We start from the raw sequence: 23619 nt of genomic DNA on the forward strand, positions 1-23619 counted from the left end.
GGTCAGTCGGTCAGTGGGTGGAGAAACGCCCTGAGTGAGTAACTAACTGGACACGAACCTCCTCTGAGAGCAGGAACTTCCCGAACTCCAGGTGATGCCGTTCCAAAATCGAGGAGCCATGGAGCTTGGCTAAGGGATTCTGGGATCTGTTACAGAGGTTTTACTAAAATGAAACTTTGGTCAAAAGCCCCCAGAGTGGCTGGTTGCGGCTTCTAGGCTTCCTGTCCTTCCCCTCCCTGCCCCTCAGCCAGCCATAGGCAGGCGCCTCCCGTGGGACCCCGTGACAGATTCTCCTGCTCAGCCCCCAGGGCGCCCAGGCGAGCCACCTACTTCATCTGGTACAGGTTGTTGGTGCCACGGTGGTCGATGTCGTGGCACAGGCCAGCGGTCACCATGGCGAAGGCCTCCAGGTCTGTGTAGTAGCTCTTGAGTTTGCCGGTCTGAGGAGACACGCACCTACAGTTCTGCAGCTCAGCTCTGTCAGCCCCCTCGCCCACCCTCCCTTCCCTGGGCCGGGGGCGGGGGGGGGGGGCAAGCAGGATGGGCGGGGGAGCTGGGCCCTCCCCAGACTTGGTGTTCTGTACCTATTTCCGGGGCTGGGGGTGCACACCGGTGGGAGGGGCTTCCACTTCCTCTCCCCTCTGCCCTTGAAGGCCTCCACCCCCCACGCAGAGGAATCCCCACCTCCAAGCACCTGGGGCACGGCCCATGGAACCAGGAGAGGCCTTAGGACCCTGGCCAGATGGGAGGGATGACAGGGAGGCATGTCTGGCCCCTGACGGTACACGCACCATGAGTAGAGTGAACATGGTCTGGGCCACATTGAAACCGTGGCGCCAGTTGTGGTAGGTGATTCTCCGGTACCCTTTGCTCACGGAAAACAGAAACCGCACCAGGACCTGCGGGAAGCCAAGAGAAACACGGGCTCTGGACACTGTACGTCAGTCCTGCCAAAGCATTCACAGACTGACAGCCTGTGGTGTGAAACCCTGTTCACTCCTGTACCCGAGGCCTCCATGACCCTTTCTGTCCCAACGATTCACACTACTGGCCCCTGACGACTTTCCTGGGTGGGAGGGGCTTGCTTGTCACTGCAGGGTGCATGAGGGGTGGCAGGCAGCCTGTGGGGCACAGAGTCGAAGCCTGGGGCTTCCCAGGCCTCCACCTGACTTCCCAGCCCCAAATTGGGAAGAGGACCCCAGACAAGGGCTACAGGGTGTTTTAGAAGAAAAGGTCTGTTTTGGGCATGCGTGTTTGAATGGGGCAGTATTTGTGGGTACTTGGCAAGGGTGATGCAGAAATAAAACGTGACACATTTTCTGCCGGGCGGTTATCTCTGGACAACAGAATGTGGGCCAAGGGAGCCCCTGCTGCTTCCACTGTGATTTTTAGTGTCAGAAAATGATTCTGAAGTTTAGAAATTCAGTTAATGATTTCTACACCTTTTTCCTTTGCGTTTTCTTTTAGTGTTTAGTAAAATTTCTTTTGACAAAGCCAGCCTGTTGCACCTGTTCTCGGGGGGGGGGGGGAGCACACGAGGTGGAAGTGTGGTGGCAGAAAACTACAGGACAGCAGCAGAGCTCAGGGCAGAGCTGGGAGGGCCACCCCTCCTCCCTGGGGTGACTTCTGGGGGTCTCTGTGTTCAGGCTGAGAGGTCTGTGCTTTCTGCACAGCTGATGGGCTCCTTCTGTTTCCTCCTCTCCACCCCACGCCAAAGCCCCGCCGTTGCCCAACCAGGCACTTGATGATCAAATTGCCAGGAACAAGTATTTATCAGACATTCCATCCATGTATCTATCCGTGGATACATTCATCCGGTGATGTGTTCTAGGTATACCTGCTGTGTGTATTCTGTAATGAGCATGTGGCCAAACTTCCTATAGGACCTAGGACTCCTGACCACATCTCTCCCACCTCTTGTGGGGTTTGGGGCTCCCAACCATTTCCAAATTCTACCTCCTACTGGATCTGGAACCCTTCACCACAACCCCAACCTCATAGTGGATCTGGGACCCCTCACCAGGACCTCCCACCTCATAGTGGATCTGGGACCCCTCACCAGGACCCCCCACCTCATAGTGGATCTGGGACCCCCTCACCACGACTCCACCCCACCTCCTGAGGGATCTGGAACTTTCGGACCACGCCCAGCTCGTAGTACATCTGGATGCCGCATTTGACCAGCTCCAGCTCTGTGCACTCCAGATCAGAGAAGTGGAACTCATAGATGTCGAACTTGTTGGGCCCCGGAAGCACTTCTTTCTGTGGGAAGATTTGTGGGGCTGAGGGAGGCAGGCTTTTCTCTTCCTTCCCAGGACCCTCTGTCCAGCCTCAGATGCCCCAGTTGTGTGGTGACATCCCCCCTCGCGGTTGCTTTGGCCTGTGGCTGGGACACTCACATGCCCTGCGCTTCAGCCCCCACCCAAGGCCCCACAACAAGTACAGGGGTGTTGTCAGGAAAACAGATGCAAAAACACACACGTAAAGAGATCCAGGCACACACGTGATGCACAGACACACACACGGACCCAGGCACAGGGATATGCAGACAGCAGCAGACATCAGGAAGCGACATGCTCTGGTCTCCTAGGAATGAGGAAGTCTCTCCCGACCCTCAGGCCCCTCCAGTCTCCACCTGAGGGGTGGGAGTCAGGTTCTGACCAAGATTGTCCCCAGCTCATCCTCCTCACAGTCAGCAGGCTCCTTCCCCAGGCGTTCCCTTGTTGGCTAGGAGAGAAAACAAAAGCGCTGAGACAGAGAAAGTGCCAGCTATGCCCCTCACGAGCATGGGACGAGGTGACAGCACTACACCCCTCATGACTATGAGACAAGGTGACATCTGGCACAAGACAACAATTGCCTTGGGAAGCCACAGCTGGAGCCTCTAGCTTCAGAGGTAAGTGACAGTGCCTATGGGGTACCTCACATTTCCTGCATGTCCCCCCCACCCCCAGCACTGTTCTGTGCTGTCCACATGGACAACTGATGGAGCCCTTGCACAGCACAGCCAGGAGGGCTCTGGACGCTGCTCACAGCTGAGGACACAGGGCAGGGACTGCCCCTGGCCACGCAGAGCATGTGGGACTCCAGGACTGGCTGGGCCCTCTGAGCACAGGACGTGCCCTAACTACTGGGATGTGCTGCCTGTGGAGAGGGGGCCAGGCTGTGACAGGAGCGGTACCAGGACCAGCTGGATCTCGTCCTTGTCGCATCTCACGTGGTAGAGAACCATGTCCTGCGCGATGTCCTTGCGGTTCTCCAGCTTGTTCATCTTGTCGTAGGTGTCAGTGTTCAGCACGGACCAGCCCAGGAACTGAGTGAGGGACTGCAGACAGAGAAGCAGCGTCACCACCCGCCATGTGCCCGCTGGGTGCCAGGCCCTGTGTCCTGGTGTGTGGAGTGTCACTCTGGGGCAGTGAGTGCTTCTAATGGGGTCTCCAGGGTGGAAGGGGGTTCCAGGATGGGGCCTCAAGCTCCCCCTTGTCCTCACTCTCCTTGGGCCTCACGCTGGGTCCAAATGCTAAAGTAGGTGACGGGGGGCGGGACTCCACATGGCTGTGTCCCATGCCATCACACAGGTGTCACCTCTGAGAGCCACACCTGGGACAGGTGTTTACCTCCATGAGGACTTCATCCTGTTCGTCAAAGGGCTTCCCGTCTTTCCTGTTGTAGAAGGTTGCGACCCCCACAATCTCCTCCTTTTTGTTGACGATGGGCATGGAGAGGACATTCTTGATGGTCCACCCTGAGTCGTCCAGAGGCCCTTCCTGCAGGGAGAGGCGTCCAGAGACACCTGCTACTCTGGGCCTGGCCCTGGCCCAGGCTTGTCACCCAGAGAGTGTGAACCTCTTTTCTGCTGCCCTCAAACTGCGGTGACTGGGCTGTTGTTCCTGTCTGTTCACTCCCCCCATGCACGAGCACCTCACGTCTATGGGTTTGTGTTCTGCCTTCTCCCACCAGCTAAGGATGACGCTCTTTGCCCACCAGGGCGGCTTCATGGTGTGAGTTCTGTGGTCACACAGGACCCTTCTCTTGGAAGGCTCCCACACTCATTTGAATCTCTGCTGCCATGCTCTTAAAGTTTTTCATGGCTGTCGAGCACGGGGCCTTGCATCCCATTCTGTTGGGCCCCACGAATCGTCTCACCGTCCATTGGTCATAGCCAGTGAGATATGAGCAGTGGCCAGCTCCTGGGAGAGGCCTTGGAGACAAAGGCCGATTGCACTGGCCCACTTGACTCTTGGCCCCCTCCAGAAAAGAGCGTGTTTGGGCCTTGTGTCCCCAGAGGAGGACCCAAGGGGCAGGAAACCTCACTGTGGCCTGGCCCTGCCCCACCAACCCGAGACCTGAGCACGGGAAGTACATGTTTGCTGCTGTTAGCGCCTGAGATTTTCTTGAGGAGCGAAAACTAATTCAGTCCATCATTTCCCTAAGTACGGCATACTTTCTCTAATGAATGGATAGATACCTGAAATTTGAACATTTCGTCGGCGGGGGCATTCATAATGTTACAGATCTGAAAGAGGATCAGGAAAACAATTTCACCTGAAGCAGCCAAATGTACCATATGATTCTAAACCAGACTATCCAGCCTGATGGATTCTAAGTAGGCGAAGCAGGGCAGCTGGGAGAGGTGCACGTGCTGGTGGGAAGGGCTGGGGCACCAGTTGAGGACAGAGCCTCAGCAGACTCACAAAGCCACTTTCTGCCACGTAGGTTGGAAGGCCACTGGCCAGGGCCCAGTGATCGGCTGGGGGTGTGCTGGGGGAGAGAACAGAGGGGCAGATGGTGGATGGGTTGTCCGATGTGTGCATGTAGATTTGGCACAGTGTGTGTGTTTACGTTCATTCCCTTTTCTGAGCTCTGGGCGGGGCGGGAAGGCTAGCAGGTTGTGCCTCAGGGAGATCAGGAGGAGGCCAGGGGTTAAGTTTGGGGATGACTCTGCTGTTTTATCCCTCTTCTGCCTATGCTGAGGCCCCTTACCCTGTAGCAGCCCCCTTCACCACTGGGGGCCCCACGCTTCAACCCAGCCCTAGGGCTCAGTGTCAGTCACCTATCCTGTGGCCTCGCACCTGGATCCCAGACCCTTCGTGGGACCTGCAGGGTGGGGTCCTGACAGGCTTATGGGGTTTCAGGGTCACATGGTCATGCAGCTATAGAGCTGGCAATGGCCAACACCTTTCCCCAGTCTGTCTAGTTTGGAGCCCCTCCCTGTCCTCTGCCTAGCTGTGCCTCCACTGGGACAGGCATCCCCCCTATCTTGCCCCACTGGGTGTGCCTTCTGGGGACCCCACCTGTGTGGGTGGCTGGGTGAACCAGGAAGAGACTTGAGGCCTCAAAGGTCAGTTGCTGCTGCCAGGGCTACCTGGACAGCTCACCTGAGCCTTTGAAAGTGCCCCCTGGACATGCTCTGTGCCTCCCTCCGCACATCCTCACTCATTTCCTCCCATATTGGTGAGTCGCCCTCCCTTCCCACCCCATTTCTGCCTTGCCCTACAGCATAGGGAGCACCATGGTCTGTGCGAGGGGCCAAAGGCTGCTGAATCCATTGTGATAAATCCCCAAAGCCAACCCAGCATGGGTCTGAGGGTGCTCCCACCCTCAGGTGGTGCTTCCTTCAAAGCCCTGGCACTTACGGGATGACCTTGATGTCTTCCTTGCCATGGAGGATATAGTCGATGACTTTGTAGAAGACGATTTCCTGTGAAATGGACCACAGCAGTCGTGGGGTGCTCCCCGGGCCAGCTTCCCAGCGGGAGCCTCCCTGAGGGGTGAGAGGAGCCACCCAGGTGCCCCACCCAGACACACACATGCATGTGCATACACAGCACATTCCACACCCAGAGTTATACACAACCCTCACGTGCACACACACCTGCAGACCATCAATGACACTTGTGTAACACACATTACACACTTCTCTTCATTCTGTCTGTGTCCTACTCAAGCCCACACACAAACTGGGTCCCATACCCTTTCATACATGTGCATACAGCCACCCAGGCCTGCGTGCACACACACACACACACACACACACACACTGTGGCAGGTCATGGTCACAGCCCAGCCTTGTGCAGGAACTCGTCTATACACTTGACACACAACCCTGTGAGGAGGGCACAGTTAGCAGGTGGGGAGACTGAAGCATGGCCAGGCTGGGTGGTGTGTACCAGGTTGGATGCACACACGATAAGGGGCACAGGTATCTGCCCATGTTCCCATGCACTTTTCATATTGCCTCTGTCATGCACATGCACACGCGTGTGCACACACATACACATGGCCCCATTAGGGAGAAGCTACAGTGGTTTCAAGGGGCAGCGGAAGGACCACCCAATCAGGACGGATGCTGGTTATTCCAACCAGGCTGTTGACACTTATTGGGAGACCAGCACCTGCCCCACCTGGCCCAAGAGCATGGGGTGGAGTCAGGCGGGACAGCAGACAAGCACTCAGAGCAGTCAGGCAGCCAACCGGCCCCAGTGGTCTGTTCCCACCTCCCCACACCCTTCCTAAAACCCTCCCTCTCCCACCCTGGGTCAAGCTGGGACAGACCCCTTCCTGCCCTGGAACTTGAGTTGGAGTCAGGGAAACCACAGTGTGCCAAGTGGACCTGTCCCCCCCCCCCCCAACCATGACTCACGCGGCCATCGGGCGTGCGTGGGCCTGAGTACGGCTGAGCTTCTCCCATCAGCACAGGCCACACATCAAAGAATTCCTGAGCCAGAAAGAGAGGGGAGAGAGTTAGTGAGTCAGTTTGGAGCAGGTCAAGCCTGGCCAGGAGGCTGGTGGGACAGCGGGGCCTCACCTTCTCCTTGGTCATGTCCAGGAGGCCCACTGAGTACCGGTCACAGTTTAGATAGGCCCGCACAGTGTAGAAGGCCTTGTGGAACTGCCTCTCGATGTCTGTCAGCTCCTCAAACACCTTGTTAGCTGACCACAGCAGCACCTGGTGGTGGGGGGGGCACACTGGTGAGCCTGTGGTGCCACACACACACACATACACACACACACACACCTGTGTGACCACAGCAGCACCTGGGTGTGAACTGTCACACCAAACATACACAGGCACACATGCAGCTGACCACAGAGCCCCAGAGGGACACTGGTTGATGGTGCCTCTCCCAACAGCATCTCCACAGAGTGCCATCACCCAGGATTTCATCCAAGCACAAGGCTATCTGCTCCTTGACCCAGGTGCCCTGAAACCTACTGGAAGGTAAGCCCTCCAAGCTTTGGCCGCGTCGCGGACCCTCACTGTCTCGTGCTGGCCTTGGGCTGGGTCAGTGAGTGAAAGAGTGAATGCATTAGAATTGAAAGGTAAAGCTTTGACCAGCCTTCCCTTATCAGCCTTGAGAAGCTGGGTTTTGAGAACATGGGGTCATTGTGTTCTGGATGTCACAAAGCAAGTTGAGAGCAACAGGTCACTGACATGCTCCACGAGGCCCTGGCCAGACCCTCCCCGGGACGTCGACACCCCAACTGAACCCTGGCTGCTGTCCAGGGTCACTGACCAGGCTCAGGTGAACCCTGTGGGGCTCTCCCCTCTCCTGCCCGGGCGGAATTTCTCTATTTCCTCAGCCAGGGCCCAAAGGCAGGTGACTCCAGCCTGTGCCACCCACCACCGCACATGTCTTCTGGCCTGTAAGGAGTGTTGCTTGGTGCAAGCCCTTCCTGCCGCCATGCTGCTTCCCCTCCTGCCAGCCCCTCTCAGGCTTTCTGCAGCTCCCACCCTTTACTGTCATGGCAGAATGGGCTTTGGCGGCCCCACCTGCCCTGGAGCCTCTCACCAGGAGGCGCTTAACCCTAACCCTATCCCTGACATTCTCCATTGGTGCACAAGGCTCATGGAGATCTGGTCCCACCCACCACTCTCCATTGGTGGATGAGGCTTACCTGGTGGCCTGGCCCCACCCCCTCTCTGCCCATCCCTCTCCAAGGCATTACCAAGTGCCCTCAGCACTCACTGTGACTGACCACAGGGTCTTTGCACAAGCTCTATCCTCTGCTTTTACAGCACTCATTCCAGGGCTTCCTCATCTTTGGGTCTCAGCCTAAAGTTATCTTTGGGAGGCGTGTCTGAGCACCCACCAAACCTGACCCCTCCCAACACTCCATTTTGTTCTGACCTCATGCAGGTGCAGTTTCATTGTCTCCCTACTCCACCACAAGCTCCATGAGGCCAGAAGGCATAGCTTCTTCATGGCTACACAGTACTTCACGCCTGAGTGCCTTGCAACCTGTGTGTTTCTTGATTGCACAGAAGGCTGTGAGCTTTGAAGCTCTAAGGCAGACTGTCTGAATTCCAGGTCCTGTAGCCAGCTGCTACCTGGACGACTGCACATGCACGGCAGGGGAGGGCAGGACTCTGTGGTCACCCACACCCACCATACTGTGTCTCCTTCACCTTTGAGCTGCTGGCTTAGCAACCTGGTCCTCCACGGCTAATGGCTTGGACACAGAAGCCTTCATCCTTTTCCCCCACACATGGTGAATAAGGGTGCTGATCTGCTTCCCGTCAGCTCTATGACCTCAGGAAGGTTGGCTAACTTCCAGACCTCAGCCTCCCCACCTGTAAAATGGGGATAACGAAGCTGGGAAGAGGAATGATGGAACAGGAGTCGGGCTCTGAGAAGAGTGCTTGGCTTTCAGGAGCCCATGTCTATGAGTGTGCACATGAGTGTGTTAGTCACCTGGGTGTCCATTCCACAGGTACTCACCAAGCTTCCCCTGGGTACAAAGCCCTGACTAGGACCAGAACACACACCAGAGATATAAGAATTGGGGGAGTCAGGCTGGGGGAAGGCTGGGAGCTCAGAGACGTCAGGGTCAGCTGTCCCCAGTCCTGCTGGAGCACAGGGAGGGGTGTATGCCTGAGCTGCACATCCAAGTTTTGAGTCACCTGAGTACTTTGGTCCCCAAAGCCTGTCCCCCCGGAGGAGGACAGCGAGCAGAAGGACTTGTGCCTCACAGTATAGCATCTGAGGGACACCCTCCGCGACCCCCCACCCCGTCCCATCCTGCCCTCCTTGCAGAGCGCCTCCTGTCACGCCCTGCCCCTCGGCTGCTCCAGTCAGACCAGGGGCCCGTTGCCACTTGCTGGACTCTGCTCTGAAGCAGGTTCTCCATGGCCTTGAGGAAATAGGGGCTTAGCAGGTTAGGCAACACATCCAAGTGTTCTGAAGCCAGGCGTCCTGGCTCACTGAGGGCCTCTGCATTCCCCTCTCTCCCTGTTTCCTTTTTTAACTTTCTGAGTTGAGTCTGGCACATTCAGTAGGCGAGTGCGGTGGAACACAGCTGGGTGGATTTTTATGTTGGCACACACCTGTGCAGTCAGAATTTAGAGCATTTTAGTCCCTGGTCGACATGGCACCCTCTCTGTCTTGGCAACGGTTCTTGTGACCTCTGGCCCCGGAGTGCTCTGGAACTTCAGCGAGGTGTCTCATGCAGTACCTGTTCTGTGTCACTCTGGGGTGCTGTTCCTGAATCCCCAGTGGCTTGGGCCTCCCGGATGCCCTCTCTGCCACCGCCTTGATTCCAACCTGGGACCATCTGAGGCTGCTCCTGCTCATCCAGTTCCCACATAGCCTCCCCCTCCCCTGACTTCAGACCAAGGAGAGTTCTGACACCCGTTGGCCGACAACGTCTATGTTGCCTGCTGGAGATTAGCAGGCCAGGACCCTCAGGGAGTAAACTTAAGGGTCAGTAAATGGGCCTCAGACTTTCAAGAGAAGTTAGAAACCCAGATTCTTAAGTGAAATCCAGCCTTTAAAACGTAGGAAAACTTGTTGAATCAGACTGGGGCCTTGTGTGGCTCAGGACATGTCCCACCTTTCGGGGTGCAGCTCACTTCTCGTCTTCTGGACCTCAGCTCCTTTCCAGGGAGTGGCCACCACATGTTGACCTCAAGCCTGTGCCTGCTGTCATCAGCACACCAGTGCCGCCACATGTTATGTGAACCCAGCACCAGGTGATTGAGGGACTGGGAGCCAGGATCAGCCGGGGGCTGCAGTGTTGCCCCTCATAGATTCGTGCTCCAAAATGAGAAATATGGGGGTGATGGTGAGGAGCCCAATTGGGCCCTGGCACCCAATTGCATGTGGGGACGGACAACACAGAGGCCTGTACAGCCTCCTGGAATGGAGAGGCTGGTCTTGTGAGGCCCAACCTGGCACTCACACTCCAGGAGGGAGAGGTCAGGATGTGTGGAGGGTGGGGGAGCAGACAAGAAAGGTGAGCCAGTGAGCTCTGGTCAGCCTTGGCTCCCAGGGCTCTTAGTGAGTTGTAAGCTTTTGAGAACTGGTTGCTCAGTCTTCAGAGATTGTGATGCCCAGTGGTTAGACATGGCCATTATTAAAATGAAATGATGTAAACTTAAAAAATAAGAAAAGTATATTAAAACAAATGTACCAATGTGCAACCTTATTGCTTCCTCGTTATCCCACTGCAGTTCACTATCACCTGTGCTCCTGAGGCTACTTATGGTGGAAGATGATCTGGAATAGGGCACATCTCCTCCCAACTGTCTGTGTGGTTTTCTGAAATTGTCTAGTCCTGGCAGGGGTCGTGCATCCTCTGGTCTTCTCAGCCAGCCAGCAGGCCATGGCACACAGGCAGCCTAGAAGGTGGAGAGGCCAGAGTCCTCACCGATGAGGCAACAAGGACTGCTGGGGAGTGGGGATCACTCAACGAAAGCGGGCCAGTCAGCTTGATGTGGTAGATCAGGGAGAGTTCCACCATCTCTGACCAAACCTAATGTGCACCCTGTTGGTTCTGTCGCCTCTGACTAAAGAGGCCTCGGTGTTTTCAGGAAGGGACTGGCAGGGGGCCCTGGGTGGAGTCTGCAGGGAGCATAGTCAGGGTTGAGTAGTTCTTGACTGGGGGATGGAGGGCAGGTCTGAGGACCCTGAGAGCTGCTAAGGTTTGAGGAGGGGGGGAGACACCCTCTTCGTGAGAACTGCTTTAATTCCCAAGTAGCTGCTCTCCTACAGCACAAGGGGGAAAGAAAGCAAGGAGCAGGTGCCAGGCTTAACTGCAAACCGTGTTGGTGCCAGTCTTCACTTACTTTAGAGCTTCTGCTCCAAAAGGGATTGTGAGGTAGAGCCCTGTGCTCTGCACAAATTAATTAGGGTTCTTAAAAACGTTGTTCATAGTATGAGGTGTCAGAAACAGCTTTTTACTAGGACTAGGTGATGTCTGAGTGGAAAATCAAAGCACCCAAATGAAACATGAATCCATTGTTGAAGCCCACAGTAGAGCTCTGACTTAAAGCATGTCTGTACATGCGTGTGGTCTGAGGAGCTGGAAACAATGCATTTCCTAAGCGTTGGCAATTCATTTGCCAGAATGATACTTATTGCTGGTTTAGGTCTAGCATAACTGGACAACAGGACAGACCAAAATCCCCGAGTCTCAGAATCCACTTCTAAGTGGGGACAGGGGGTGCTAGAACATGAACAGAATAATAAGCCTTATGGCTTGTTGCAAGTAGATGAGTAGACAGAGGGGATACAGGAGGCAGGGTTGGGCAGGGAATGCGGGGCTCAAGTGGGGGTGCTCAGGGCAGAGGAGAGCTCTCTGCAGACGAGCCACTGGGTGTGTGGAAACAGTGTTCCTGGCAGAGGGACCTGCAGGTGTAAAGGCCCCTTTGAGGGACAATGGCTGGGGTGGAGCAAGGGTGGGGAGAGCCAGAAGGAGGGAAAGGGCAGTGCAGGGGAGCCCCTGAGGTCATCCAGTGGCATGACCTAAGTTTTCAAAATATGGCTCTGACTGCTGAGTGGGAGTGGGCTGACAAGATGCAGAGGGAGAAGGACCCTGTGATGTGTCCATGACAGTGGCAGACAAGGCCCTGATTTGTGTTTATAAAGGGGAGCACTCAAGCAGGGGTAGCTGGAGAGGGAGGTAAGGGCTCAGACTATGACAGGCAGCGAACTGAAAACCTGGCTTTTCCTGTGATGCAACTTTCCTGGAGGGAACTGTGTCCCCTGCCTCTGAGGAATACCCAGTGGGGGGAAGTGTGCATGGTGGGATAGGGCCAAGAGAATGCTCCCAGACTTGCCTCTCTGAGGCACATACCTGGGAAGATGGGGTTGGATTTGAATCTTAGCCTGAGGTCACTGCTTGGGAGCAGCTGATGGTAAGAAATGGGGAAATGTCCTCACAGCAATGAAGTTAAGGGGCCTGACCAAGAGAAAGCTGCATTAACTACTCCTGGGGGAAGAGGGGACCGCAGAGCAAGGGCAGAATGAGAGCCACTCAAGACACTAGCTGCGAGGGAGGTGGGCTAGACCCTACCAAGGCAGAAGGACACACAGAAATAGTGAAGAAATAATGGCTGGAAACCATCTAAATTGGATGAAACACATGGATATTAATATCCAAGAAGCTCAACAAACTCTAAGTAAAATGCATTAAAAATATCCACAGCAAGACACATTATAATCAAATTGTTGAAAGCCAAGACAAAGAGAGTCTTGAGAATGGTGAGAGAAAAGGGACTTGTCACACACAAGGGATCCTCAGTAAGGTTGTCTGCAGATTTCTTATCAGCAATTTTGGAGGTCTGAAGACAATGGGTTGGTATATTCAAAGTGCTAAAAGAAAAAAAAAACTCCATCAACCAAGAATCCTATATCTGGCAAAACTGTCCTTAAAAATTGCGAGAGGAATTAAGACATTTCCAGGTAAACAGAAGTTGAGGACATCTATTACCACTAGATCTGCCCTGAAAGAAATATTAAAGGGAGCCCTGTAGGTGAAATGAAAGGACACAAGACAGGTACTCAGAGCTTCATGAATAAATAAAGATTTCAATAAAGGCAAATACATGGATAATTATAAAATGTAGCATTATTGTAACAATGAAAGTTAGAAAACATAGCTGAAGTAAATTAAAGAAGACATAAATAAAGAGAAAGAACTGCCTTAGTCATGAATTGGAAGAGTTAATATTGTTACAGTATCAATACCTCCCAAAGTGACCTACAGATTCAATGTAATCTCTATCAAAATCTGAATAAATTCTTTTGTGGAAATTAGAAAAAATCCTAAAGTTTGTATCTCAAGGAATCTCAAGGGATCCTGAATAGCCAATCTTGAAAAAGAAGAACAAAGAGGACTCATACTTCTTGCACTTAAAACTTACTACAAAGCTTCCTTAATGCTGGCATAAAGACAGGCATATAGATCAATGGAATAGAATAGAGAGTCCAAGAATTAAGCTGGGTCTTTACCTCACATCATTTGCAAAAATTAACTAAGAATGGATCAAAGCCCTAAGCATAAGACCTAAAACTACACAACTCTTAAAAGAAAACATAGGGAAAAAGCTTCATGACATTGGATTTGGCAATGATTTCTTGGATAGGGCAGCAAAGGGCATAATCAACAAAAGAAAAAAAATAGGCAAATTGGACTTTCTGAAAATTAAAAACTTTTGTGCATCAAAGGACACTATCAACAGGTTAAAAAGGCAACCTTTAAATTGGGATAAAATATTTGTAAATCACATATCTCATAAGGAGTGAATATGTAGAATATGTAGAGAACCCCTAAAACTCAACAACAAAAGAAAAAAAAACATATTCAAAAGTGGGCAAAAGACTTGAACAGATATTCCAAAGAAGATACACAAATGGCCAATATACATGTGAAACGGTGATCAATAACTACTAATCATTAGGGGAGTGCAAACCAGAACTACAATGAAGTACCTCTTCATGCCCGTTAGTATGGCTACTATGAAAAACACACAGAAAACAACAAGTATTGGTGAGGATGTGGAGAAATTTGAACCCCGTGCATTGTTGGTGGGAAAATGGAAAATGGTGTAGCCGCTGTGGAAAACAGTATGGCAATTCCCCCAAAAATTAAAAATAGAATTACCATATGAACCAGCAATTCCACTTCTGGGTATGTAATCAAAAGAATTGAAAGCAAGGTCTCAAAGAGATGTTTGTGCACCCATACCTATAACAGTATTATTCACAATAAAGTGTGGAAGCAACCCAAGTGTCCATTGATGGACAAAAGGATAGCAAAATGTGGTCTATCCGGACAATGAATATTATTCAGCCTTAAAAAGAAAGAAATTTGGATACTTCCTACAATATGGATGAACCTTGAAGACTCTATGTTAAATGAAACAAGCCAGTCACAAAAAGACAAACGCGGTGTGATCTCACTTATATAATGTACTTAGAGTAGTCAGAATCATGGAGATAGAAAGTAGAGTGATGGGTGCCAGGTGCTGGGGACAAGGGGCCTGGGGGGGGGTGAGTATTTAGTGAGCATAGAGTTTCAATTTGGAAATGTGTAAAGAGTCCTGGATATGGAAGGTGATAATGGTTACACAATATAAATGTAATTAAAACCACTGAACTGTAGACTTAAAAATGGTTAAGATACCAAGTTTTATAGTGTTTCTTTTAGCACAAGAAAGATAATTAGAAAAGTAAGTAAAGAGAGGGAGAAATATATACTATGCTAACACTAATCAAAAGAAGGCTGGAGTAGCCATGTCAGTTATAGACAAAGCAGACTTCAGGAGAAGGAAAATTATCAGGTGTAAAAAGGGACATTACATTATGGTACAGGGGTCATTTCTCCAGGAAGATAACATCCTTAATGCGTATGCATCTAACAACAGAGCAGCAAATCGCAAGAAGCAAAAACTGATGGGACTTGAGAGAGCAACAGGTCGGCAACTTCAGCGCTCTTCTTTCAGTAATCGATATATCTGGCAGCCAGAACATCAGTAAGAGTTGTCAAAAGAGCACCGGAGACAGCGGACACCAACACACACTCCACGCAACAATGGCAGAAAATATGTACTTCCAAGGTCACATGGAGCAGTCACCAACATCGGCCATATTCTGGGCCATAAAACCCATCTTAACAAATGTGAAAGAATAAAAACTACAAGGAGTAATATATTATCATACTACAGTGGAATTAAACTAAGGATCCGAAATTAAACAGAAAGTAGCTGGAAAATTACAAAATATATGAGACAAAAAACTCTTCTAAATAATACATGGGTCAAAGAAGAAGTCTCTAGAGAAATTTATAAAGCGTTTGAACTAAATAAAAATGAAAATACAGCTTATTAAAATTTGTGGGATGCAGTGAAAGCGGTGCTTAGAGGGATGTTTATGATATTAAATGCACATATTAGAAGAGAAGCAAGATCCAAAATCAATAATCTCGAAAAAGAACTAGGGGGCGCCTGGGTGGCGCAGTCGGTTAGGCGCCCGACTTCAGCCAGGTCACAATCTCGCGGTCCGTGAGTTCGAGCCCCGCGTCAGGCTCTGGGCTGATGGCTCAGAGCCTGGAGCCTGTTTCCGATTCTGTGTCTCCCTCTCTCTCTGCCCCTCCCCCGTTTGTGCTCTGTCTCTCTCTGTCCCAAAAATAAATAAACGTTGAAAAAAAATTTATAAAAAAAAAAAAAGAAAAAGAACTAGAAAATAAACTAGAAAAATAAACTAGAAAAAGAAAACCAATTTAAGCGTAAAGCAAGCAGGAGAAAAAAATAATACATAAATAGTAAACATTAAGAACAACACTATGCCCCAAAATGTGACAACGTAGGTAAAATGATTTTTTTAATGCCTTGAAAGACACAAACTGCCAACACCCACATAAGGTGAAATACAATACTCTGAATAGAACTGTATGCATTTAACATTTTTAAAACTTTATTTGTTAATTTTGAGAAAGAGAGAGAGAGTGAGAGAGAGAGTGAACAAATAGGGGAGGGGAAAAGAGGGAGGGAGAGAGAAAATACCAAACAAGCACTGAGCTGTCTGAACAGAACCCAATGTGGGGCTCAAACTCACGAACTGTGAGATCATGACCTGAGCTGAAACCAAGAGTTGGATGCTTAACTGACTGAGACACCCAGGCGTCCCCAGAACTGTACATATTAAAGACATTAGAACAATAATTCATAATCTTCCAAAAAGAAAGCACCAGTCCTTGATGAATTCATTGATGAATTCTACCAAACACAGGGAAGAAATTATGTCAAACCATGAGATCATGACCTGACACAAAATCAAGACTCAGTTGCTTAATGGACTGAGCTACCCAGTTCCCCTAGATGCAAAAATTCATAATAAAATATTAGCAAAATCAATCCAGTAATGTATAAAAACAATTATGCTCCACAACTAAGTGGTATTTTTCCCAGGGATACAAGGCTGGTTCAACATTTGAACCATTAATTGAAAATCAATTAATATAATCTACCACATTAACAGGCTGAAGAAGAAAAAAAAACACAATCATATCAATTGATGGAGAAAAAGTATTTGACATAAATCCAACACTCATTCAGAATAAAAACTCTATGCAAAATAGAAACAGAGGGGGAGCTTCCTTAGCTAGATGAAAATTCTACAAAAACCTTTAGTGAGCATCAAACTTAATGGTGAGACAGTGGATGTTTTCTGCTAATATTGGGAGTAAAGCAAGGATGTCCCCTCTCACCACTCATATTCAACATTGTACTGGAAGTCTTAGCAAGTGCAATAAGACAAGAAAAAGAAATGCAATGCATATAGATTGGGAAGGAAGGAATAAAACTGTCTTTGTTTGCAGATGATATGATTGTTTATGTGAAAATACCAAGGAGTCAATTTAAAAAACCTTCCTGGAACTAATAAGAGATTGTTTTAAGGTCACAGGATATAAGGTTAATATGCAAAAGTCAGTTACTTTTCTTCATATCAACAATAAACAATTGGAATTTGAAATTAAGAACACAATATCACTTATATTAGCATAAAAATGAAATACTTAGGTGCAAATTAACAAAATATATATGGAATCTATATGCAAGAACTACAAAATTCTGAAGAAACCAAAGAAAATCTAAAGAAATGGAGAAAGATTGTCTGTTCATCAACTGGAAGACCCATTATTGTTGCCAATTCTTCCCAACTTGATGTACAGATTAAACGAAGTCCCAATTAAAATACCAGCAAGGTACTTTGTGGATATAGACAAACTGATTTTAAAGTTAAAAAAAATTTTTTTTAAAGTTTATTTATTTTTGAGACAGAGAGAGATACAGCATGAATGGGGGAGGGTCAGAGAGAGAGGGAGACATAGAATCCGAAGCAAGCAGTGGGCTCCGAGTTGTCAGCACAGAGCCCAACGTGGGGCTCGAACTCATGGACTGTGAGATCATGACCTGAGCCGAAGTCAGACACTTAACTGACTGAGCCACCCAGGAGCCCCTGATTTTAAAGTTTAATTGGAAAGGCCCCTCCCCCCACCCATGGAATAGCCAGCATAATACTACAGAAAAAGCAAGTTGGAGAATTTATGTTTCTGATTTCAAGGCTATAAAACTATAATGATAAAGACACTATGGTATTGGTGAAAAAATAGACACATAGATGAATAAGACAGAATAGAGAACCCAGAAATAGACTCAGACAACTGCAGTTAGATGAAGGAACAAAGGCAATTCAATGGAGAAAGGTTCATCTTTGCACAATTTGACATCCATATGCAAACAAGTGTGTTTAGACCCAGACCTGACACTTTTCACAAGGATTAACTCATAGACTTAAGTATAAAACACAAAATTATAGGGGCGCCTGGGTGGCTCAGTCAGTTAAGCTTCTGACTTTGGTTCAGGTCATGATCTCAGTTTGTGGGTTCAAGCCCTGCCTGGAGCCTGATTCTGATTCTGTGCTCTCTGTCTCTTCCCCTCCCACTCATGCTATGTTCTCTCTCTCTCAAAAAATGAATAAACATTGAAAGAAATTAAAACACAAAACTATAAAACTCCTAAAAGATGATATAGAAGAAAATATGGATGACCTTGAGTTTGGTCATGAGGTGTTTTTTTTTTAAGTTTTTATTTTAATTCCAGTTAGTTAACATATAGTGCTATGTTAAATCAGGTATGCAATATAGTGATTCAACAGTACCAGACATCACCCGGTGCTCATCACCACAAGTGCCCTCTGTAGTCCCCATCACCTACTTCCCCCATCCCTCCACCCACTTCCTCTATGCTAACCTTCAGTGTGTTCTCTGTAGTTAGAAGTCTGTTTCTTGGTTTGCCTTTCTCTCTCTCTCTCTTTTCCCCTTTGCTTGTTTGTTTTGTTTCTTAAATTCCACATACAAGTGAAACCATATGGTATGATTTGTCTTTCTCTGACTGACTCATTTAGCTTAGCATGATATATTCTAGCTCCATCCATATTGTTACAAATGCCAAGATTGCATTCTCTTTTATGGCTGAGTAATATTCCACTATATATATATATATATATATATATATATATATATACACATATATATATATGCCTTGTCTTCTTTATCCATTCATGTATCAATTGACATGGTGATGAGTTTTGAGATACAACATCTAACTATAATTCATGAAGGACAAATTGATAAGTTGGACTTTATTAAAATTTAAAACTTCTGTTTTTCCAAACACACTGTTAAGAGAATGAGGAGGCAAGCTATACCCTTGGAGAAAATATTTGCAAAACAGAAATCTTATAAAGGACTTGCATCCAAAATTTATAAAAACTTTAAAAATGAAACAATAAGAAAACAGAAAACTAATTTAAAAATGGGCAAATATCTGAACAGACACTTCACCAAAGAATAAGATATACAGATGTCAAATAGTATATGAAAAGATGCTCTGGCACAAGAACAGACATTCAAATCAATGGAATAGAATAGAGAACCCAGAAATGGACCTACAAATGTATGGCCAACTAAACTTTGACAAAGCAGGAAAGAATATCTAATGGAATAAAGACAGTCTCTTCAGTAAGTGGTGCTGGGAAAACTGGATAGCGACATGCAGAAGAATGAACCTGGACCACTTTCTTACACCAGACACAAAAAGAAACTCAAAATGGATGAAAGACCTAAACGTAAGACAGGAAGCCATCAAAACCCTCGAGGAGAAAGCGGGAAAAAGCCTCTTTGATCTTGGCTGTAGCAACTTCTTACTCAACACGTCTCCAGAGGCAAGGGAAACAAAAGCAAAAATGAACTACTGGGACCTCATCAAAATAAAAAGCTTCTGCACAGCAAAGGAAACAATCAGCAAAACTAAAAGGCAACTGACAGAATGGGAGAAGATATTTGCAAATGACATATCAGATAAATGGTTAGGATCCAAAATCTACAAAGAACTTATCAAACTCAACACCCAAAAAACAAATAATCCAGTGAAGAAATGGGCAAAAGACATGAATAGACACTTCTCCAAAGAAGACATCCAGATGGCCAACCGACATATGAAAAAATGCTCAACATCACTCATCATCAGGTAAATACAAATCAAAACCACAATGAGATACCACCTTACACCTGTCAGAATGGCTAACATTAACAACTCAGGCAACAACAGTTGTTGGTGAGGATGCAGAGAAAGAGGATCTCTTTTGCATTGTTGGTGGAAATGCAAGCTGGTGCAGCCACTCTGGAAAACAGTATGGAGGTTCCTCAAGAAACTAAAAATAGAACTACCCTATGACCCAGCAATTGCACTACTAGGCATTTATCCAGGGGATATAGGTGTGCCATTTTCAAATGGACACATGCACCCCCACGTTTATAGCAGCACTATCAATAATAGCCAAATTATGGAAAGAACCCACATGTCCATCGATGGATGAATGGATAAAGAAAATATGGTATACACACACACACACACACACACACACACACACACACACACTGGGGTATTACTTGGCAATCAAAAAGAATGAAATCTTGCCGTTTGCAACTACGTGGATGGAACTGGAGGGTATTATGCTAGTGAAATTAGTCAGAGAAAGACAAAAATCATATGACTTCACTCATGAGGACTTTAAGAGACAAAACAGATGAACATAAGGGACGGGGAACAAAAATAATATAAAAACAGGGAGGGGGACAAAACAGAAGAGACTCATAAATATGGAGAACAAACAGGGTTGCTGGAGGGGTTGTGGGAGGGGGGATGGGATAAACGGGTAAGGGACACTGAGGAATCTACTCCTGGAATCATTGTTACACTATATGCTAACTAATTTGGATGTAAATTTAAAAAAATAAAAAATAAAGTTAAAAAGAAGAAAAAAGAAAAATCCAGAAAAAGAAGAAAAGAAAAGATGCTCAATAGCATTCATCATTAGGGATTGTAAATCAAAACAAAAATGAGATACACCTATTAGGATGGCTAAAATCCAAGTAACTGACAATACTGAAAACTGATGATAGGAATTCTCATTCATTGTTGATAGGAATGCAAAATAGCACAGTTGCTTTTCGGCAGTTTCTCAAAGTTAAGTACAATTAGGGGCACCTGGGAGGCTCAGTTGGTTGAACAGCTGACTTCAGCTCAGGTCATGATCTCACGGTTCGTGAGTTCCAGCCCTGCCTCGGGCTCTGTGCTGACAGCTTGGAGCCTGGAGCCTGCTTCAGATTCTGTGTCTCTCTCTCTGTCCCTCCCCAGCTCACACACACTCTCTCTCTGTCTCTGTCTCTCAAAAAAAAAAAAAAAAAAAAAAAACCATTGAAAAAAAATTTTAAAGAGTTAAATGTAATTATACCGTGTTATTTCAGCAGTTCCACTCCTCGTATATACTCAGCTGAATTGAAAACTTACATCCACACAAAAACCTGCACACAAATGTTTTAAACAATTTTGTTCACAATTGCTCCAAACTGGGAACAATCAAGATGTCTTTCCGTAGGTGAATGTGGTCCATCCAGACAATGGAATGTTATTTAGCACTAAAAAGAAATGAGCTATCAAGCCATAAAAAGACTTGGAAGAATCTTAGAGTAAAAAAAAAATTAATGTTTATTTATTTTTGAGAGAGAGAGAAAGAGAGAGAGAGAGAGAGAGTGAGAGAACAAGCAGGGCAGGAGCAGAGAGAAGGGGACAGAAGATCCAAATTGGGCTCTGCGCTGACAGCAGTGAGTCCGATGTGGGGCTTGAACTTGTGAACTGAACTGCAAGATCATGACCTGAGCCAAAGTTGGATGCTCAACTGACTGACCCACCCAGGTGCTCCTAAATTTTTTTTAATGCTTATTCATTTTTTTGAGGGGGGGGGGCAGAGAGAAAGGGAGACCCAGAATCTGAAGCAGGCTCCAGGCTCTGGGCTGGGAGCATAGAGCCCCACATAGGGCTCAAACTCACAAACCGTGAGATCATGACCTGAGCCTAAGTCAGACGCTTAACCAACTAAGCCCCCCAGGCGCCCCAAGACGTGGAGGAATCTTAAATGCCTTTTACTAAGGGAAAGAAGCCAATCTGAAAAGCTACACACCGCATGGTTCTAACTATATGACATTCTGGAAGAGGTAAAACTGTGGAGACAGTAAAAAGATCAGTGGTTGCCAGTGGTTCAGTGGAGATGGGGAGAGAGAGGTGAACGGTGGAACACAGGGGATTTTCAGGGCAGTGAAATTATTCTTTATGATACTGTGAGAGTTTATAACTATCATGATGCATTTGTTAAGACCGGTAGAAATTTACAGCACAAAGAATGAACCTTAATGTGTGCCAATAGCACAGTCATTTAGCAGATGGGGGGGGGGGGGGATGAAAGAATGCAGACTCTGACAAGAAAATCAAACTGTAACACTTGAAATTACCTCACTGAAGGAGGCAGAGAAAAGGTGCTGATGGAAGTATTTTTGGAAATGAGCAGAGACTTGTAAGACTAAACACTGTCCTCTGCTTAGTAAAGTTGTATCCCATGGGTTAACAATTCTGTTCTTGCTGCGCACATGCACTAGAATTGAACAATTAAGTAAATGAGTGGTGGATGACGGAAGCCAGGTATCTCACTGTCAGAGTGGAAACTTGCTTACCAGAAAGAGGGGGAGGCCAGAACATCCTTGTGGTGTCAGGTTACATTGTGGACGCCAGCAAGAACTCAAGTTTAACTTAATATGGGTTCATGGTTACATGTAGAAATATTTGTAGATGTGTCTATGCACAGGCTAGTATGCACACATAGACTTCCTTACTCTGTCAGCTGACCAGACCTTGAAGCTGACACCCCAGTAGCAATGAGCACACCCAGTGCCCAGATCTTTGTTTCTAAGACATTCCCCAATACAAGGAACCAGGGCTCCTTGAGGAATTGCTGATTTCAGTACTGGACAGGAAATATACAAATGACCCTGGAGCATCAGAAAGTAAGTGATGTTCTCTCTGCTCCTCCCCCACTTGTGCTCTGTCTCTCTCTGTCTCTCAAAAATAAATAAATGTAAAAAAAAAAATTAAAATAGAAAGAAAGTGATGTGCAAACCCTCCCCCCGCCAAACCAAGAAACCTACCCATCCACCAACCCAACAAACAAAAACACCCCAGAATAATGGGGTCAATGGGTTATGTCAGATGGCACAGGAGCTCACTGAGAGGCTCCCAGTGGCTACAGTCAGAACAGATTGAACAACAAAATCAATAAAGTTGACTAGGGTTGTAATCAAAATACTCAGGACTCCGAACTGATGAAAATAAATTATTGCATAACTTAATAAATGGGCGAGGGGAGACATATCTCCAGTGCAAACCCCTGTTCCCACAGTGTGGGGCTCACAGCGATTTCCCTCCAAAGGGCACCATCAACCTGGTGGCCTTTCTAGATGCCAGTGTCATGCCGGCCTCACAGCCCTTTAAGCTGTTCCCCCACCTGCTCTGTGCCCTGCCTGACCAGCCCCCAACTGAGCAATCATGTCCTTTAAGGCCTCAGGCCATGTTTTTCTTCCTGCCCAGGGCACCCTCTTGTCCTCACCAGAGGATCCTCCCATCACCCCCTCTGCACAGACATGCTGGAGAACCAGGATGGCCAGCCTTGTCCCCCTGGGCTTTGGCCCTAGCCCCATGTGGCCATAGCCTGTGGGAGGTCTCTCTCAGAGGCTTTTTTCTTCTCCATCAATAGGGCTGGCCTCTGGCCAAAAGATCCTCAGGGGATCCCAGACCACCTGCCTAGGCTGCTCCTTCTGTAGCTCGTGGGTCGGGAGGGGGCTCCCAGACAACCTTTCTGAGAGAAGCACAGGAACCTCTCATCATTTTAAGCAAGTTTACAGCAGGTGCCCGGGACGCACCCAGCGTTTGCAGACAGAACAGACAGTGGGGATGGCCTAGAGTGACCAGTTCATCCTCAGCATCTTCTGAGGCTCAGCCTAAAGGCCACGTCTCATACAGCTTTCCCAGCCCAAGGCCCGGAGTGACAGGAGCTGCCTTTCTGTCCTCTTGCCAGGCCCACTCACTGTCTCCCAGGGCTCCAGGGGGCCCGGGCCTGAGGCAGGAGGGCACAGAGGGAACCTACCTCATGCGCCCGTGAGCTCTGCACCTCTTCCCGAAACACAAGGCCCCACCTTGCTTGCATCAGGCCCCACACCCTCCTCGCTGGGGGGAAGCAGATTCTAGCCCTGGAAGCAACTGCTATCCTGTGTAGCAAGGGCTGAACCCACCAGGAGACTCAGGCAATGAGTGGCTGTTGTCCATTCTTCTCCCGCCCCAGCTCCTGCCACAGAGGGTTTGAGGGAGCTTCTAAGGAGTGCCTGCAGCATTCACAGGCACCCATACCCGCCCGGGCTGGGGAAGAGTCAGGGTGGGCAGACGGG

The 23619-nt window shown here is 48.3% G+C and overlaps 1 protein-coding gene across 3 annotated transcripts in view; it reads right to left on the minus strand.

The window, feature by feature from the left end:
• Positions 1–23619, minus strand: part of PDE6B (phosphodiesterase 6B) — a 34914-nt gene that overhangs the window by 5650 nt on the left and 5645 nt on the right. For 2 of the 3 annotated variants that reach the window (XM_003985610.4, XM_019829878.2), the window contains exons 4-15: positions 6809–6949; positions 6644–6718; positions 5637–5701; positions 4695–4761; positions 4469–4516; positions 3618–3767; positions 3182–3325; positions 2662–2727; positions 2116–2262; positions 792–899; positions 331–440; positions 59–146 (exon numbers count right to left, since the gene is read on the minus strand). In XM_003985610.4, coding sequence (XP_003985659.2) covers positions 59–146; positions 331–440; positions 792–899; positions 2116–2262; positions 2662–2727; positions 3182–3325; positions 3618–3767; positions 4469–4516; positions 4695–4761; positions 5637–5701; positions 6644–6718; positions 6809–6949 — 1209 coding nt within the window. Of the gene's footprint in view, positions 1–58; positions 147–330; positions 457–791; positions 900–2115; positions 2263–2661; positions 2728–3181; positions 3326–3617; positions 3768–4468; positions 4517–4694; positions 4762–5636; positions 5702–6643; positions 6719–6808; positions 6950–23619 lie in introns of all 3 variants that reach the window. The other variant, XR_002156646.2, reaches the window with a different exon arrangement.

Source organism: Felis catus, chromosome B1, assembly GCF_018350175.1.
Source record: "Felis catus isolate Fca126 chromosome B1, F.catus_Fca126_mat1.0, whole genome shotgun sequence".
NCBI lineage: Eukaryota > Metazoa > Chordata > Mammalia > Carnivora > Felidae > Felis > Felis catus.